General features: G+C 38.9%; 1 protein-coding gene across 4 annotated transcripts in view; it reads left to right on the top strand.

Moving 5' to 3' along the window:
* unc5cb (unc-5 netrin receptor Cb) overlaps nt 1-19,910 on the top strand; it is a 267,331-nt gene that overhangs the window by 227,836 nt on the left and 19,585 nt on the right. For all 4 annotated transcript variants that reach the window (XM_051686038.1, XM_051686037.1, XM_051686039.1 and 1 more), the window contains 3 exons: nt 9,327-9,674; nt 12,789-12,876; nt 12,958-13,126. In XM_051686038.1, the coding sequence (XP_051541998.1) occupies nt 9,327-9,674; nt 12,789-12,876; nt 12,958-13,126 (605 nt within the window). The remainder of the gene's footprint in view (nt 1-9,326; nt 9,675-12,788; nt 12,877-12,957; nt 13,127-19,910) is intronic.

The following is a 19,910-nucleotide window of genomic DNA, read 5'->3' as shown; positions in this document are numbered from 1 at the left end:
GAAGTGATACGAGATACGAAAACAAATGCATGATCATATGTTATGCATTTCAGAATATGATGTGAATGTTTTTAATCGCCTAAAGGCATCATATTTTATTGGTTACAATATGAAAGAGTAACTCCTACTGAAAAATCTACCTATTTGCTTACCTGACTGTCAAAGAGAATTGGCAATTTCTCTCCAACTCTTCTCTTTCTCCACCCGGTTGTGGTATAGTTTAGAGGAAACATCAAATAGGCACTGGCGCTCATGCCAATGTTCCACAAATTTTTCCTCCATTTCTTCGGTCCAATGAGAGTTTCTTGATACCGCAGCCATGCTAGTTGATGTTCTGTTGTAGGTACATCAGGACTCCTCCCCCTTCCCATGAAACTGCCCGTGCCCCGTTTCTTGCTCTCTCATTGGCTGTAGGTTAACGCTGCAGTTGTATTCAGTCAAAACACATTTCACATTGCGCGATTTGGAATCGCAGACAGGTCCAGATATTTAACGTGCTAGATATCTCGCTGACATCGGCGATGCATCGGCGCTTCTCTCAGATCACATCTTTGATAATTCCTAAATTGCGTTCGTTGCTCACGGGAGCGAGCTCCGATTTGCCTATGATTTCGGGCTTTTGTCGGCGATCTCCACAAAACTGCCGGCGAGTGAAAATCGGGCCTAAAATCATGTAAACTCGGCATTAGACTGAGAGTCTCAGATGTACCATAATCTATATCATTAAACATTTTGAAAAGTTTTCTTAATGACCAAACATTAAGAACATTTTTTTTTAGTCATAAGGCTTTAATTTTGGGTATGCCACTGAAACAGGAAATCTTTTAAAACACCTTCAGAGCTTAAAGGGTTAAAATCCTACATATAATGCAAGAAATACTATTTTAACGTAACGTTAAGTTTACAAAATCCCTTCTTTTTAAGGAATAAAGACATTACAACATGCCGCCTCTTGCCATTTAACACTTAGAATGCTTTTGTTTTTATCACTCATTTTCTGAGTGGTTTAAATTGTCCTACTGCTTCCAAAAACTAAAGAGAAATATTATTATATTATATTATAAAAATATAAAAAAAAATATATTTTTTTTTGATAAATGACATGCAATTTATATTGTAACATTTATATTTTCTCCTTTTTTGCACATAAATATTTTGCATAATGTTTTTAAAAATAAATAAATATAGGAAATCATGTTTTGCTTTTTTTTATCCGATTTAAAAAAAAAAAAAAAATTAATTTATTATCAAAATAATCATTCATTTCAGCCCTAGTTGTAATCAGTCACATGATGAGAAACAATGGCACTGCCATCAGTGACTTTGAACCAGCAGTGATGCTTCCTAATATTCGATTTGGAATACGATTTTTAAGCTCCAGCCGAAAGAAAGATTATCAGTGAATAACGACTTAAATTTGTGTCTGTTCCTCACGTAAATCATTCATATGACTTGGAATATAGAGCACAAGTTGTATGAACTGCTTTAATGGTGCATTTATGTCCTATTATAAATCACCAACCACTTTCAGTGCATCCAAAGCAAGTTTGCTTGAGTCTGTAACAACATGAAGGTGAATTAATAATGTCAGAATTTTCATTTCTGGGTGAACTATCCCTTTGTGTGTGTCACACCACCATCGTCCAATCACAAGTGACATTCTCTTTTGTCCGTGAACTTATGACACGTCTCGTTATGTGTCAGTGTCACTGTAATGATAAAGTACAGTGACAGATCATTTTGCTGGTGATGAATGTGGAGCGGATGGGGGTTGATGACATGACTGCTTCAGATTGAGAACTGATGCATGTCAAAGTCTTTCTGACGTGAAAAGAGCGGTGGAGACATTGATAATTGAAAGCCCGGCGCTCCACGGCAGAGCATCAGGACGAGCACAAAGACACGTTTTGAAGGGATGAGGGAAATATGCGGTGTCAGGTCAGCATCATTAGAATGCTTGTCACTTTGATGTGAAGGCAATCTGTACGTTGTCATGAGGCTGTAATTAGCTCTGTCTGGCACATTGAGTGTTAATTACACTTCAGTTGAAGTAAAGGTGAGGTGTAAACAGTGAAATGAGAAATGAGGATGCGCGATGCGCTTACGAGACTTTCAGCCTCAAAACACATCACTGTTTACACATCCAAACTTTAGACGCACGACATCACGTGCAAAGAAACAAAGTTTGGGCACGGACACTCCAACGTTCAGAAGTGACCGACAGAAACGATCGATTATGAATCTTTTTTGTCCAACTTAAAATCAGTGAACTAATTAATTGCACAGTTTTCTGTGATTTAATTGGGATTAATCATGTTAGGTGTGATTAGTCACAATTATAACCCTAACACTTTCTATAAAGCCCATATTTATAATGCATTCATCATTTCTCATAATATGTCTTATAATATGTTAAAACTTCTCATAAATAAATGTAACTCCAGTTATAATGCATTATAACACATAACTTATTCATAGTTATACCTAAAAGAGCATAATGCATTATAACACACTAAACAACTAATTTTATCCTCAAAAGTTGTAGTGTAATATACAGTATATTTTAGGTATTGTAAATGTACTGTCTACAAAAGCAGCATAGTGTCAACAGTCATAAGGATTGACATGATCATATACCATTATAAGTGGTTTTGACCTGCTTTAAGTAAAGTTACAAAAGCAATGTCGTCTTATATATAGTCATAACATAATTTGTAATATACATTACAAGTCAAGCTTATATAATGGCATTTATAAAACAATTCACAGTATACAAAAGGAACACCCATTCTACATTCTTACATTTACATTCTTGATGTACATTTTTAGACAGGAAGAAAACACGTGTAAACCTACAAGGTTAAAACATGTCTTGTAATATCTTATAACCATGTAGAAAATATCTTATGGATGTTAAACGTTTTGAAAAGTGTTCGCAGATGGGGCGTTTAATCGTCACTTGTTCTTTAGGAGCTGCTGTTCACGGTCCGAGATCATTTGTGAGCACATAATGCACTACTGTCAGGGTTACATTTAAAATGACTCGCCTCAATCCGGGTGGTGGAGGACAAATCTCAGTTGCCTCCGCATCTGAGACCGTCAATCCGCGTATCTTATCACGTGACTTGTTGAGCCCGTTACCGCGGAGACGTAGCGCGTGTGGAGTCTTCACGCTATTCTCCGCGGCATCCTCGCACAACTCACCACGCACCCCACCGAGAGCGAGAACCACATTATAGCGACCACGAGGAGGTTACCCCACGTAACTCTACCCTCCCTAGCAACCGGGCCAATTTAGTTGCTTAGGAGACCCGGCTGGAGTCACTCAGCACACCCTGGATTCGAACTCGCAACTCCAGGTGTGGTAGTGTAAAACGTCATTTATAATGTATTCCATTAGATTACTCGCCATCAGTAACGTAATCTAAATACTTTGCATTACTTCTTCAGCACTGGCAGATTTTTTCACTTGTTTTTGACTATAAACAAGTGAAAAAAGTGAAAAGAAATCTGCCAGTACAGTAAACCAAAATACACACACACACAAAAAAATGCATGCTCTGAAAAGCCTAAATATCTTATGCATTATAGCTTCAGGATTTATTAGTTTTTTTTATCTTAATTCTTATTAAGGGGATTATTTTTGCTGTACATCTTTGCACTAATATTAAAGGTCTTACTAGACCTTTGTGCGGCCCTCCGACTGCTCCGATGCGGCCCGCTAGAGACTTCAGAAATGGAACAGAATTAGGCCCGCTATGGAGAAATGATCTGAAGTTCATATTCTGGGCACTGGATGTCGCTATCACGTGCAGCCGCTATTCACAGTGCACCATCTTCACTAGCGCATTCTGTGTCATCACCAGCTTCATCAACAGGAGTTTTTAATGTTCCTTATTTCCAAGGATGAAGCACCCCGCAGAAAGAATGATGCATTTAGTAAAGGATTGACATCAGATTAGATACTTTACTCATGTACTTGCTCTTGTAAAAATGTCCCGATGCCTCACATCATACAACTGAGTAGAGCTGCTGTTGTGTGAGTGGCCAAACAGTGTTTGAGCACGCACAGAGACGTATGAACCATGCATACTCTTCCAGAACGTCCTCTGTAGCACTGGGAAGTATACTGTAATTAATTGGTTCGTTCTGATATTTCGTTGAAACAAGAAAAATGATTCACTGGCTTCCCAGCGCCATTTGAGTGAGGACAGACTGTAGGAGAGAGCGCTTGAAATACTTGCACATCTGTGCCTGATGCGTGTGCTCAGCTTGCACATGCACATTTACAAACTCAAATGAAGATTTTAATCAAATTAAAATCATATTTGTAATGCAAGAAACAACAGAACACAAGTTTTAATTGTATAGCTATAAAGTGATAAAATGTAATCTGATTCTGATTATTGTGATAGGTCACACCCAATTTTCAGTAGCAGATCTATATGTGCTTTGCAGTGCCACTGAATGGACATCAAAAAGATGAAAATGTGAATAAGTGAGTGTAATATTTTCTAGACGTTTTTTTTAATTATTACAGCAATGTGGCCTGCGGCACCTTAGTTTTTTCTGCATTTGATCCCCGACATATAAAAAGTTTGGACAGAAAAGATCTAATGTGGACATCTTCTGATCGTTTGTGCATTGTTCATAGAATGAGGCAGAAAATCTGTTATATGTAGCTTTCTATATGATGCTATAGGCTACATTGGTTAATGTTTCTCATATAAGCATCCATTATTCTTGTAAAAATACCCAAAGTGCATAAAAAATGGACAAACCATATAGCCTTGTAATCGTATATTTATCGGATTTATATTTAATCTGTCAGAGCATTTCTAACCCCTTTCATGTTGCTATAGATCCTTAATGGCGTCATATCCCCCTTTTCACTTATAGCAGTGTGAGAGCGCCCTCTGTCTGCTCGTATGAATGTGACATTCACTTTTCCCGTTGCTCAAATGCTTCTCGGATCGCTTCATTTAAAAGCATAAATGATTTCCGACCGAGTAGACTAAATATAAAATGAAACAAATGACAATAAAATGCAAAGTAATCTCTTAAGTAATCAAAATACTTTTTTGAAAGTAACTATTCTGATTAACAACTATTTAAATTGTAACTGTAGTGGAATACAGTTACTTATATTTTGTATTTTAAATAAGTAATCCCGTTACATGTATTCCGTTACTTCCCAACCACGCATTTCATGGCCATAATTTGTGTGCGCAAATAAAGCGAGCCACACAAAGTGAGGGAAAACGGATGCTGCAATAATTGTGCGCTAATTTATTTTAATGCACGACTCTATTCTGATTGGTCAGTGGCGCCATCTAATATTTCTTAATAACAACCGCACATCCGGACATTAAGACATATCAGACCGGGGCCCTGGGTAGCTCAGCAAGTATTGACGCTGACTACCACACCTGGAGTCACGAGTTCGAATCCAGGGTGTGCTGAGTGACTCCAGCCAGGTCTCCTAAGCAACCAGTTGGCCCGGTTGCTAGGGAGGGTAGAGTCACGTTGGGTTAACCTCCTCGTGGTCGCTATAATGTGGTTCTCGCTCTCGGTGGGGCACATGCGTGGATGCCGCGGAGAATAGCATTAAGCCTCCACACGCAAGGTCTCCGCGGTAACGCTCAAGCCACGTGATAAGATGCACGGATTGACGGTCTCAGATGCGGAGGCAAATGAGATTCATCCTCCGCCACCCGGCTTGAGGCGAGTCACTACGCCACCTAGAGGACCTAGAGCACATTGGGAATTGGGCATTCCAAATTGGGGAGAAAAGGGGAGAAAATCAACAACAACAAAAAAAAGACATCAGACATCAGGGTATTGCGAGTCATCTTTGCTACTACTTGTATCACTCTGCGATCTCTACAAGTAAACTAATAAAATAATATAAACTCAAATCAATGTGTCATGTCCATCCATTTATTTGACTTATTTAGCTAGTAGTTTTGTAATAAGCTGGATAATGAGCAGTCAGACGGTCGTTTTAACTAAATAAACACCAACAGAACTCTGATGCAAACCAGATGTGGAATTCATCTGCTTGTAGATCACATAATAACAATAGTGATCTCAATATTTCATGTCCATTTATTTATTTATTTATTTGGTAGGTAGCTGTGTAACAAGCTGGATAATGTACAGGATCCTGATCACCCTGTCGGGGTTTATTTTGCGATAACAAGCGACTGACTGTACATTATCTCTTACTTAACACTTTAAATAGTCCACATTAACCACAGAAATCAATTTTGTGATTGGTTATGGGCCATTGCCTGATGCATGTTTACATTAAACAACTATTTAAAAATTAGCGTGGACAGAACACACTCCATTTCCTCTCTAGTACTTCTAATTTCGTAGAAGATGCTGCTTATTTCTTTGTTTGACTCTCAAATGCATGTGACCTCTCTTTGACCTTTTGTGTCTCAGCGATTCCAGCGGTATCTACACAGGCGACACTACTCGCACGAGTTGCCATGGTTTCCATAACTGGTTGTGTGAATGATCTGAAAGTGTTCTCGTTGAGAGGAGAGCACTTGTAGTGTCAGTTTTGAGAGCAGCTCAGTTCCGCGTGTCGTGGGTTCAACAGCTCTCGCGAGGAACAAAGAGCTCATGGTGTGACCCCATGCCCACTCAGAATGCTCATGAATATTCATGTGTGTACCTATGAAGCATTGGCTCATTTGTTAAGATGCCATCTGCTTTCATACACACAGAGCCAATCCCGATGCCCTCCGAGGACACCGCTGTCTGCCGCACACTGAACGAGAGTTATGCAGTAACGAGGAAAAAGATTAATGACGACTTTGTACACCCCTGAATATACTGCACTCTTTAGGGAGAAAACTTTATCATGCCTCAAATAAATATTAGGGACTAGATTTATCTTAGATGCATTAATAAATATCTTGTCTTATACTTTGTTCTAATGTTACTTAGCGCAAGTTTCTGGTGTCGAGTAATTTTTTGTGTCCTCCCTGTAAGAAGAAAAAAATACTGTATGAAGTGACAAATGCACAGCTAATCAGAACATATCTGATGTTTAATAAACAACTATATGTAACAGTGAGATTTCTTTGTGGGCAGGGCTACCTAGCACAACAGCAAAAATAGAAACTAAGCAAACAACACCATTTGTGGGGGCCTGGGTAGCTCAGCGAGTATTGACACTGACTACCACACCTGGAGTTGTGAGTTTGAATCCAGGGTGGGCTGAGTGACTCCAGCCAGGTCTCCTAAGCAACCAAATTGTCCCGGTTGCTAGGGAGGGTAGAGTCATATCCTCGTGGTCGCTATAATGTGGTACTTGCTCTTGGTGGGGCACGTGGTGAGTTGTGCGTGGATGCCGCGGAGAATAGCGTGAAGCCTCCACACGTGCTACGTCTCCGCGGTAACACGCTCAACAAGCCACGTGATAAGATGCGCGGATTGACGGTCTCGGACGCGGAGGCAACTGAGATTCGTCCTCCACCACCTGGATTGAGGCGAGTCACTACGCCACCACGAGGACTTCGAGCGCATTGGGAATTGGGCATTCCAAATTGGGGAGAAAAGGGGAGAAAAATTAGTTGTGGCTGTTCGGGACGAAAACTCACATTAACATGGACTGCGTTTATTGAGAATTTAAGGGTGTGTTCACACTTGGCAGATTTGGTTCGATTAAAACGAACTCTGGTGTGATTGCTCTGTTAGTGCGGTTCATTTGAACAAGCGTGAACGCTGCCATCCGAACCTTGGTGCGTACCAAACAAGCGGGCCGAGACCCCCTGAATAGTGGTTCTTGGTCCGCTTCCAAACTAACTCTAGTGCAGTTCGAATGATATATGAATGCAGCATGGACCAAAGTCATATAAACGGACCAATAACATGATGTGATGTCACAAGATGGGACCCTAAAAATCACGTGATTTGATAACATAGAGCGGTAAGAGCGGTGTACTCACAACAAAATGAACAGAGGACAAACATGGAGCAGTGAGGTGGTAAAGTTCCTTATTAACATTTGGTCCGACGAGCATATTTCCAGTATACTGGAAAAAACGCACAAAAATGCTCAAGTGTTCAAAATGTTCAGCGATAGGTTAAGGGAAAGTGGGTCCAACGAGCACATTTCGCCCATCAGCCAGCAATGTTTTGGATGTTCGGCAAGTTCCGTCGCAAAATATACGTCATAAAACCTGTCCAATCAGGTTGTGACTTTTTCCTGATGCCTTTTGTTTTGTATCTTCAGGTTCGGTGTTAAAAATGCCAGTGTGAACGCTAAGCGAACCAGGACTAAATGTATAATTGTTTTTTTTTGGTCCGGACCAAGAGAACTACAAGTGTGAACACACCCTTAGAGCATTTTTTATTTATATTATTTATATTATTATATAATTTATATTATTTATTTAAAGACTTTATAATTTTAATGGGTTTGTATATATAATGTGGTGTGTGTGTGTGTGTGTATATATATATATATATATATATATATATATATATATATATATATATATATTTAATATTATTTATTAATATTATTGAATTATTTATTGAAAATATTATTTAATTGTGTGCATTAAGGATACTTAAAATGCCTAAGCAAGACAGATGAGTCGATATTTTTTATTTATTTGAAAAACATTCAAAATGGTTCGAATCCCAGGACGTGCTGAGTGAATCCAGCCAGGTCTCCTAAGCAACCAAATTGGCCTGGTTGCTAGGGAGGGTAGAGTCACATGGGGTAACCTCCTCGTGGTCACTATAATGTGGTCCGTTCTCGGTGGGGCACGTGGTGAGTTGTGCGTGGATGCTGCGGTGGGTGGCGTGAAGCCTCCACACGCGCTATCTCTCCGTGGTAACGCGCTCAACAAGCCTCATGATAAGATGTGCGGATTGATGGTCTCAGACTCGGAGGCAGCTGAGATTCGTCCTTCACCACCCGGACTGAGGCGAATCACTACGCCACCACGAGGACTTCGAGCGCATTGGGAATTGGGCATTCCAAATTGTGAGAAAAAGGGGAAAAATTTTATTTCCATCAGCGTCATTTCCAGCACAGAATTCTATTAAACTCAACACACAATTTCAGATGGTGGGACATTTCATGACAAAAATGAAAAATCCTGTGTCCATAAATCCACAAAAAGACAAAATGGTTGAGTGAGAAGTTGACATGTAATGTAGTAATGAACAAAAAAACCTCTGATGTATGACTTTTTTAGCTAAACTCTTAAACAATTCATGTTATATTTGTTATGGATCCATTAATATTAGTCTTACACTGAAGCGTTCTGTTTGTTCCCTCTTTTATTTCTCTTTAGCCGATCTCCTAACGGCTCCTCCTGATCTGACGTCAGCTGCCGCCATGTACAGAGGTCCCGTTTACGCCCTCCACAACGTCGCTGATAAAATCCCCATGACGAACTCTCCTCTGCTCGACCCATTGCCCAACCTGAAGATCAAGGTGTACAACTCGTCCGGTATGGTCACGCCTCAGGAGGATCTCTCCGACATCTCGTCAAAACTCTCGCCCAAACTCCCGCACACCTTGATCGACAGCGACACCATCAACCGCCGCACGCAGACGCTGGCACGCTCATGGGACCCGTCCTGCACCGCGTTCGGTTCCTTCAACTCTCTCGGAGGACATCTGATCGTTCCAAACTCAGGTCAGTGTGTGTCACGTGACTGTATGTACATATAAGTCACTGCACGGGTCTCTGTGTTTGTGCTTCCTGTGCAGCTGTGTTTTATAAAGAAACAGACCCGGAGGGAAGTACAGCCATTGTAAAGAAAACTTTTCAGATTTTTTAATGATATAGATTATGATACATTCTGAGACTCTCAGCCTAAGAAACTGCTGAAAAAAAAAAAAAAATCTAACCAAAAAATTTACTTTTTTTTTTTTTTTTTTTTTCTTATTGACATTGTACACTACCGGTCAAAAGTTTTGAAACACTTACTCATTCTTTATTATAATTTTTTTTTACATTTTAGAATGATAGTAAAGTCATTAAAACTATGGAATAACATAAATGGAACTATGGGAATTATGTTGTGACTATAAAAATCTAAAATAAATCAAAACTGTGTTATATTTTAGCATCTTCAAAGTAGTCACCCCTTGTCTAGAATTTGCAGATATGTACTCTTGACATTTTCTCAACCAACTTCTTGAGGTATCACCCTGGGATGCTTTTTAAACAGTATTGAAGGAGTTCCATTCTATATGCTGGGCAATTATTGGCTGCTTTTCTTTATTATTTGGTCCAAGTCATCAATTTCAAAAACTTTTTTTTTTTTTATTAAATTTTAGTTTTATAATGAAATAAATTAATGTGGTGGCACAATTATATTTTTGTCTACAAAACTAATTTCAAACATTTAAGCATACGCCTTCAGATCAAAAGATTTTTAAGATCATGAGAAACATTTCAGTCAAGAGTTTCAAAACTTTTGACCGGTGGTGTATATCTCTGGGTGTAAATAAGGTGGCTCCAAAAAACAGCTTTTTTTGGTTCCCAATCATGTCAACTGTATCTGAGGAAAATGTTGTGTTGATACGACAAAGCAATCAAAAGTTATAGCATTACAAAAATAATTGATCATAGTGTCCAAAAACATCTCCAAACAAATAAAACATAATAATTGTACATAAGAACTAATTACACATGCAAACACAACAATAACTAAAGGTTTGCATAGCATGCAGACATGATTTTAGTAATGAGATTTCACAGAATGAGTTTCATTCTGTGTCATTTGAGTCATCATTGAGTCTGTGTCATGTATTTGGCGCCATCTCCTGGTGGCCATATGTAACATTGCGCTTCATGTGGATTATCTAATGATCTATGCATCTGATTATCTTGTGTGTGGACTCGATTGAAAGATAATCACCTCTAAGTAATGGTATGTGATATTTTATGTTCTTTTTATTTTTCATGAAGTTATAAGTGGAAACGCAGCATATAAGCAACACCAAGATAATTATCAAAGATATATAATTAGCTATTACTCGTTATATTTTTGTCTGTGAGTAAAACAAATGGGCTGGTTGTATTCTACTCTTTGAGAGCTTTCCAACAACATATGACACATGACTATTTGATCAGTTATCAGATGTTTTTACTGATTGCAATAATATGTAAAGTGCAATTTTTTAATATAAATTATCAAAATGGTACACTTTTGATTTATCTGCAAATTTCAAAGCACTTGTTCAGTTTTGGTCATAATGTCTACATGCATTGGAAAGTAGAGCTTCTAAGCTTTCAAACGACACCTATTTTGTGTTAGTCAAGACTGTAGTTAGTCATATTTTGATTATTATATTTTTTTTCTCATGGGCCCAGTATATGTCATTTAGGGTGTCAAATCTATACTAAATACAACAAAGAAAATTATAATCCACACTTTATGTAACTGAGTTTTAAAAAATTTAGAATTAAACAGCAATAATTAGCTAAATATTTCACTTCAAAAAAATAAAAGAACTGACCTCAAGTTTATCAGGGAATCATTTAATTAAACTAGTTCATTTACATACAGTGCCTGAATAAATTGATTCACTAAAATGAACTGATGTCTCAATGCTACGTGTAAGTAAATTGTTTTTTGAAGTGTATGAATTGTCCGAGCGAAACCGTTAAGTTACTGCACAATACCGGATGAGATAATCGTGTGGGTGTTTTTGCAGTTTCAACAATTGGTCTGGATGGACTGGAGAGGAAGTTTTGAATGTTAGTGTACGTGTTCACAGAACATTAAACTTGTATTTTAAATGGTTGAACAGCCTGTTTTCCATCATATGAGGCCTTTAAGGAACAGGAAAATGTATTCATATTGGCACAACATTTACTGAATGAGCAATTATTATTTTAAACCACATGCACTGCATACAAGATTATGTTACCCAGAGGCACACGAGAGAGACTGCCGAAACTGTGTTTCCTGTAAGTCATAAGCTGGACACGTTTACCAACTCGATGTCGGTGAGTACTGCACAACTGAGCTTTGTGTAAAAGATGGCAACCTCTAATTGTCTCTACAGGTCAATAGATTTCTCTCTCACACACAGTGATTTTTACAGCTCCCGTGAGAGTTGCGCTGGTGATAAGTGGCTCTTTGCTGCCAGTGGCTGCTCATAAATTAGCTGAAGCAGTTGTTCAAAGTGACTTACTACAGTGAGTTGGATATAAAGAGATTAGGACACTGTGAGAGGGTGATCGTTCTTACGACTGACGCCCATCATCGACTCCAGCGGGACCATTGGCCGATAATTCATCATGAAACAGGATTAGTGCACCACAAAATTTACATGTATATATGTAATAAGACCAGGAACATGTTTTTTAAAAAGTAAATAGTCAATTCTGATTTCAAGTTGACTTTAACTTTGTCAAATCTGAATCAAAGCATGATGTATGATGTTGCCTTCAAACTGCTTAATGCTTCTTCTGTTTTGTTTTTTTGGCTCTCGAGTGCTGCTTTAGTCTCTGGTGATGCTTTTATTTGCTGCTCAAACTGAAGTTCAAATAAAGGACACGAGAAAATCAATGAGAAATTCATCAAACGGGAAATTCACACATTTGTTGCTGCTGTGCATATGAACACATTGATATGGAGTGTGGAGTGAGCCTGTGTGTGTGACATTGATAGGACTTTTGCTCCTGCTCTGTGCCACTCCAGCGGGCATCGTATTGGGCATGGCAGACGCAGGGCCTGGCAGAGGTCACGGGATGGCAGACTGATGGTGTGTGTGTGTGTGTGTGTCTCCACAGGAGTGAGTTTGTTGGTGCCAGCAGGTGCAATCCCTCAGGGACGTGTCTATGAGATGTACGTGACCGTTCACAGGAAGGAGAGCATGAGGTAACCAGCTGAGCTATTAAAGAGCTCTCATGTGTGATTTTGTGGTTGATATCATTCATGATGGTTTTGATGTGATTAAAGGCCTCAGGTTGATGACACACAGACGGTTCTGAGTCCAGTGGTCAGCTGTGGTCCTCCTGGAGCTCTCCTCACCCGACCCGTCATCATCACCATGCACCACTGCGCTGAGGCAGACAGCGAGGACTGGCTCATACAGCTCAAGAGCCAATCACAGCAGGGCCAGTGGGAGGTGAGTGGGTGGAGTCTGTATAACATAGTTTATGCATATTATCAAAGTCATGAATCAAAGAAATTCAAGGACAGCTCCTTTGGATTGAATGAGGCAAGACTAAAATCTATGCAAGTCAGTAGACATTAAAGGAATGTTCCGGTTTCAATACAAGTTAAACTCAGTTGACAGCATTTGTGGCATAATGTTGATTACCATGAAAAATAATTACAATGGAAGTCAAAGGGGCCAGTTTGTTAAAATGTTAAAATACTCACTCAAAGTATAGACACAAGACATAAACAATATGTGTGTTAACATGATTTTAGTGTGATAAAGTTATAGACAATTATATAACTTCGTTGCCATAATGACGTAAAGCCGTAAACCCTAAAACGATCGTAAAAAAATGTAAACAACTTTACAGCTCAAATAATACATTTTAACAGAAGAATTAATGTAAGTGCTTTTATAAAATATTAAGCTTCACATTTCTGTCTTTAAACTCTAACAAAACCCCAAACAAAAATTGGCCCGGTTCTCCCATCCCACGTGACCTCATATCCTGTCCGTTACAGTGTCTGATATAGTTTTGCACTTTCAAAATCTAGTATGACCACGGCTTCACTGTGTGACGAGTAGGAGGGCGTAGCCGGGCCGTGAGGATGCACGCCCGGCGCTGAATTGTCCTAATCAGACGGGAGGGGCATAAAGACGAGCCAGAGGCGCCAATTCGAGAGAGAGACACACGCAGCCATTGTGTGTGTGTGTGTCTATGTTTGTTTAAGTTCAGTTATGTCATTAAAATTATGTTGACTGTTCTACGGGTTCCCGCCACCTCCTTGCCCGCACTGTGATCCCCATTACACTGGTGCCGAAACCCAGGAAGGAGGAGGGATCCGCTGTCGTGGAGTCCTCGCCACTGCCGTACACCAGGAGAGGAGCCGCTGCCTTCCACCAGTGAGCGGAGGAGTCACTGCAGGCCGCCTGGAGTCAGAGGAACCTCTGCCGTCCGCCAGGAAGGGGAGGACCCGTTACCATCCGATAGGTGTCGGATTACTTGCTGCCGTCCGCCAGGGGAGGAGCGGCTGTCTGTCTGCCAGCCAGAGGGCGCAGGACTGGCTGAGGACCAGTCCCCAGACATGCCGTCGCCTGGTCCTCAGCCACTCCTCCGCCCTCTGGCGGACAACAGCAGCTCCTCCCCTGGTGGACGGCAGTGAGTCCTCTGACCCCTGGAGGATGGCCGCGGCTCCTCCCCTGGCGGACAGCAGTGGTGAGGACTCCATGACAGCGCATCCCTCCTCCTTCCCGGATTTCAGCACCAATGTAACGGGGTTCACAGGACGGGCAAGGAAGAGGCGGGAACCCGCAGAACAGTCAACATAATTTTAATGACATAACTGAACTTAAACATAAATACACAGACACACACACAATGGCCGCGTATGTCTCTCTCTCAAACTGGCGCCTCTGGCTCGTCTTCATCCCCCTCCCGGCTGATTAGGACAATTCAGCGCCGGGCGTGCATCCTCACGGCCCGGCCACATCCTCCTCCTCGTCACACATGGTTATAGAAAACCTGGAAAATCGAGACATTTTACCCTTTTCGCACATGAGTTTCTCCTGTACTGACGGATCACCCAGAGTGAGTTCTTTAATGCGCACTGTAATTAAAATAAATCTTACCTTACACTTCACTGCAGGTGCACTGGAGAACAGATTATATATTATCAAACATATAATGTGGTTTTTAAATCTTTATAATGATTGATTATGATAGATAAGATGCGAATGCACTTGCCCGCTATGAGCGCCTCCATATCTTCAGTGCAATGCAAGATGGGATTCTGAGTTTGTATCATCATAGAAGCATACAAAAGGAGGAGTATAGAAGGTTCTAAAAACCTAGCCCTTTCACTCTCCTTGCCCCAGTTGTAACGGACAGAATGGGAGAAGGCTTGAGTCAACTTACTAGTTTGTATATTCTTTGACGTCAGAAAACATGGCCGCAGAGCTGCATCTAAACGGTGCGCTTCGATGGTAACAGCTTTATACTTTTATTTAGTGATTAAGTTTGTAACATATAAAAATAAAGATATTGTAATGTTGAAAAGACTATTTGAGCCGCTGGTTCATTATGACAACCGATTTTGCTGGTAAACAGCAGCATGAATACAGATCACACCGGTTTGATCGTACCTGCGAAAGGGTTAAAATTGTGTTTTCTAGGTTATATTCTAGTTACGAATATTATTTTTGTAGTTTTGATCTGCTCTACAATATTTAATTGCCTTAATATTGCTCTTTGTAAATGCTTGAAAAGATCACCCATAAAACAACATGACATATTAATCTGTCTTTTTGAGGGTATTAGTGTTTGTACTCTAAGTTTAATCCTTTTAAATTCGTCAAAAGATTGGCACCTGAAATACACATGAAAAAATGTCTGTCAAAAAAAAGCAAAAAAAAAGATGGAAAAGTCAGTCTAAATTCTTTTTGTTTTTAAATATTTTTAAGTTCAGCTCTAGAGTAAGAACTAGGCGATGCCTGATAAGATGATTTGCTCTTGTAATTAAAAGGCAATACTTCCTTTCCTGCATATTGCATTTTACGATTTCTGGCATTTATTCTAAGAATTCTTCTAAGAATTTAGAAGATATTAGTTAATGTATAAAATTTAATGGGACACATCAAAACAGCCAGAGGCCAAACATGTTTCATTGAAGACCCTTTTTGTATATACGATGTGAAATTGCATGTCTGTTTACATGCATGACCACACGAACCGACCTCCTGTAGAGATCCGGCCAGCCTCCCGTTGGATATCAGGCAGCTTGGAAGCTCGCTGCAGCCAGAAATATGACAGCTGTCACCACATACACCCAAACCAGCTTGTGCCATGCTGAGAGAGTCCCGATGAACACAAACCCAGAGTTAATTAGAAGATGGCATTGAAGAACATGCGGTTATCAGCCAGACAGTGGCTCGAGTCAGAAACCGAGATGCGAGACTTTGTGCATGAGCTCTCGATAGCGGCCCACCCACTGGCCTTGTCATTAACGGGTGCAACGAGGAGAAGTTGGTTATCTTGAGTGGGCTGGGGGTGTAGCTGTGAACAAACACCCCCAAAACTGGCCTTTATAGTTATCACATGCAAACACAATGAGTCAAGTTAATTAGCCATGCAGGAGACAACTAGACCCACGCAAGAGCTGCGACACACTCACACCATCTCCATACTCCAACAGATGATCACTGCACCCTTGCATAAAAGTACTGTGGTTGTACCATGGTTCAGTGATGGGAATACTGAATGATTATTATATTCTGTACCATGACAATAAGGTTGTATTTGTTAACATTAGTTATATGTAAGTATATTAATGATAAATGTCTTTGAAACAAAAAGCATGCTGAATTGCACTAAATAAAAATAAACGTATTGCATTAACAGTGCTTGCATTTTTTGGGATGCGATTTCATATTTTTAGATATTTAAGCTGTGAATCTTTCAATTAATAACATTTCACACCAAATTTCTTTATTAAAAATTTAATAATAAATATTCACCTTCCAAAGTTCAGTTCCAAAATATAATTTTTTCATCTTTATTATTTGACGAGTAATATTTGGTCCATTATAGTTCGCTTTGCAAATTCGCCTCTTACAATAATGTGATGGAAATACTTGGAATTACTTCTTCTGCACTCGCAGATTTTTTTCACTTTTTTGGACTATAAAAAAGCTAATAAGTGGAAAAAAAATCTGTGTAGTAAAAAAAAAAACACATATTAAAAATATCTGAAAAAAAAAAATCTTATGCAGTGTTGCTTATAAAACACGGTACATTTGTAAGGATTTTTTAAAATATTTTTACAGGAAAACAATGCAAAAATTATCATCAAAAATAAGATTTTTGTAGTACATGTTTGCCCTAATTTTAATGACTTTACTAGAGAAAAAAAACATCTAATGTTGATTTTCTTGATGGAAAAAACTATGATCGTGCATGATAATAGGTGCATGTAAAAGGGCTAGAAATAGCATTTAGCTTAGCTTAAAGCTAAGTATTCACATGACAAATTGCACACGGTTAACGATTTCTGCTTATCAAACTTACTTCAAAACACCACAGAGTATACACAAGGGCATCATCTTCTGATCGTATAACATCATATCCACCTTTTCACTCATAACAGTGTGAAAGTGCCCTCTGTCTCATCGTATGAATGTAACACATCATAAGAAAGTGTTTCACGGCTGTTTAAACACTCATCAGATCACATCGTTTATATGGCTGTTTTCCAACAAAGCAGACTAAAAATGTAATGAAATAAATGACAATAAAATGCAAAGTAATCTCTTCAGTAATCAAAATAATTTTTGAATGTAACTGTATTCTGATTACCAACTATTTAAATTGTAACTGTAGTGGAAAACAGTTACTAATATTTTGTATTTTAAATACGTAATCCCGTTACATGTAATCTGTTACTCCCCAACCCTGTTCAGAGTAGCGCCATATTTGATTTTTGAATCTGAATCAGGTCTATTATATCAGTTATCAGCCACTCTGCTCTCAAGATATCGGTATCAACACTTAAAAGCTATATAGGTCGACCAACTTTTTTTTTTATCTTAGGCATTTTTGATGATTGTGACATTGAGAAAATCAAAACACAATAGCACATAACAGACTAACAGGAAGTGGCTCTTTCTGTTCATTTAGTGTTTTAACAACACTAATGTCATCGCAATACAAATGCGCCTGTCTCGAACACTGCAGATTTCTTTAAGACGCTCCAAGCAGCTGTCAGATTTCCGTTTGGCCATCAATGTGACTCTTTGGTGGTCTCCACAGAGAACCTCAGTGCATTTGAGCTGCTTAGCAACAGTCTGTGACCTTGTCTCATTTTATCAGAGATGAAAAACTCTTGGATTGCCGTCAGCTGTTCATCAGGAGAACTGGAGGATGGTGGGCGACGGGTGACAAACGGCCAAAGGAAACTTGTTGTCCTCACATGAGAGAAATTCCTGTCAAATGTGCTTGAGAGATAATATAGTTTTGCTCGATTTCTCTCTCTCTCTTTTGTGTGAAATAATGAATGTATCCTGTTGCTGAGAAACGCTGCACTATCCAGCACAGTTCAAAACTATTTTCATTATTCAAAAGCTTGTTCCCTGCATGCATGCATAATCTGATTGAGAGGAAAAAAATAGACGTTTGTGTGCCTTCAGAGCATTTTTTGTATTTCTAAACTGGTCAAATATTGCTCCAGGGAAACTGAAAGAACAGTGAAATTATGTTAATGAACAGAGAGATGGATTGATGGTGGGTCATTCCATGTCAACTCCTCCAGCTCAATTTTTATTTTATTTTTCTGGTGAAAGAAATACATAAATTAAGCTGAAAACAAAATATTAAATGCCATCGATTAATATTTACTGAGTAATCCACTGTTTTGTAGAGGGGGGTCAAAATGTCATTGGATTTTGGAGCAAAACTGCAGGTAAAAAAAATAACCTTAGAAAGGTGTCAGCATCATTATTTTATTTTTACACAGAGATTGGTATATGCATTACTAAAATCAGTCGACTTCAGCACCTCTTGTTGCATTATATGCCAATGGTGACAGTTCAAAAATGGGGAAAAAGCACCTTTTGTGTTGTTTTTCCAAAGTTGGCATGCCTGTAACTCAAGAAGTATTAAAGATATCTTAAAATCCTTTGAGATTATGCTTCAGAACAAATGTTTATTTTGATATCTTCATTTATAAGGCCCTGTATGGTTCACTCCCAGAGATATGGGGCTCTCAGTGTGGCTCCATGAGTAAACTGTTAAATTGTACACATTCTCAGTGCATTTGGTCAAACACCAAATCTGGGTCACTTTGAATACAGCTGATACATTTTGTCTATTAAAGAGGAATGTCTGAAGGACAAATAATGTTGAAACTAGAACTGCATCTTGTTTCCCTCTATTAAAACAGTTGCATAGAACATACCATTTTTAACAAAGTCTGAGTGCCAAAAATACACTGAAATGGTCATTGAATAAATAAAGGTGCATTTCTAGTTTCAGCATTATTTGTTCTTCAGACATTCCTCTTTAAACACAATAAGTATCAGCTTTATACAAAGTGACCCACATTTGGTTTTTAAACCATTGAAAATGGGTAAAATTCAACAATTTGCACATGGAGCCACACTGAGATCCCCATATGTCTGAGAGTGAACCATATAGGGCCTTATAAATGAAGATACCCAAAGAAAAGTTTGTTCTGAGGCAGAATCTAAAAGGATTTTAAGACATCTTTAATATTTCTGGAGTTATAGGCACTCCAACTTTGGAAAAAGAACACAAAACGTGCTTTTTTCCCCATTTTTGGACTTATATCATTGGGCATATAATGCAACAAGAGGTGCTGAAGTCGACTGATTTTAGTAATGGATCTACCAATCTCTGTGTAAAAATAAAATAATGATGCTGACACCTTTCTAAGGTTATTTTTTTTATCTGTGGTTTTACTCCAAAATCATGGGTGAAAATTGCCATTTTGACCCCTCTCTACAAAATAGTGGATTACTCAGTAAATATTGATCCATGGCATTTAATATTTAATTTTCATCTTCTATTATGTATTTCTTTAACCAGAACAAAAAAAAAAAAAAAAATCACAATTTTGAGCAGGGGACCTCTGGCTGAGTTGACACAGAATGACCCTGGTGGGATTAAAGGAATAGTTCACTCATAAATGAAAAGGATATGTTTAGCAGAATGCCCACGCTTCTATTTTCAGTGTTA

Source organism: Myxocyprinus asiaticus, chromosome 43, assembly GCF_019703515.2.
Source record: "Myxocyprinus asiaticus isolate MX2 ecotype Aquarium Trade chromosome 43, UBuf_Myxa_2, whole genome shotgun sequence".
Taxonomy (NCBI): Eukaryota; Metazoa; Chordata; class Actinopteri; order Cypriniformes; family Catostomidae; genus Myxocyprinus; species Myxocyprinus asiaticus.
Note: the sequence above shows the minus strand (reverse complement) of the source record. Positions and strands in the feature narration are given on the sequence as shown.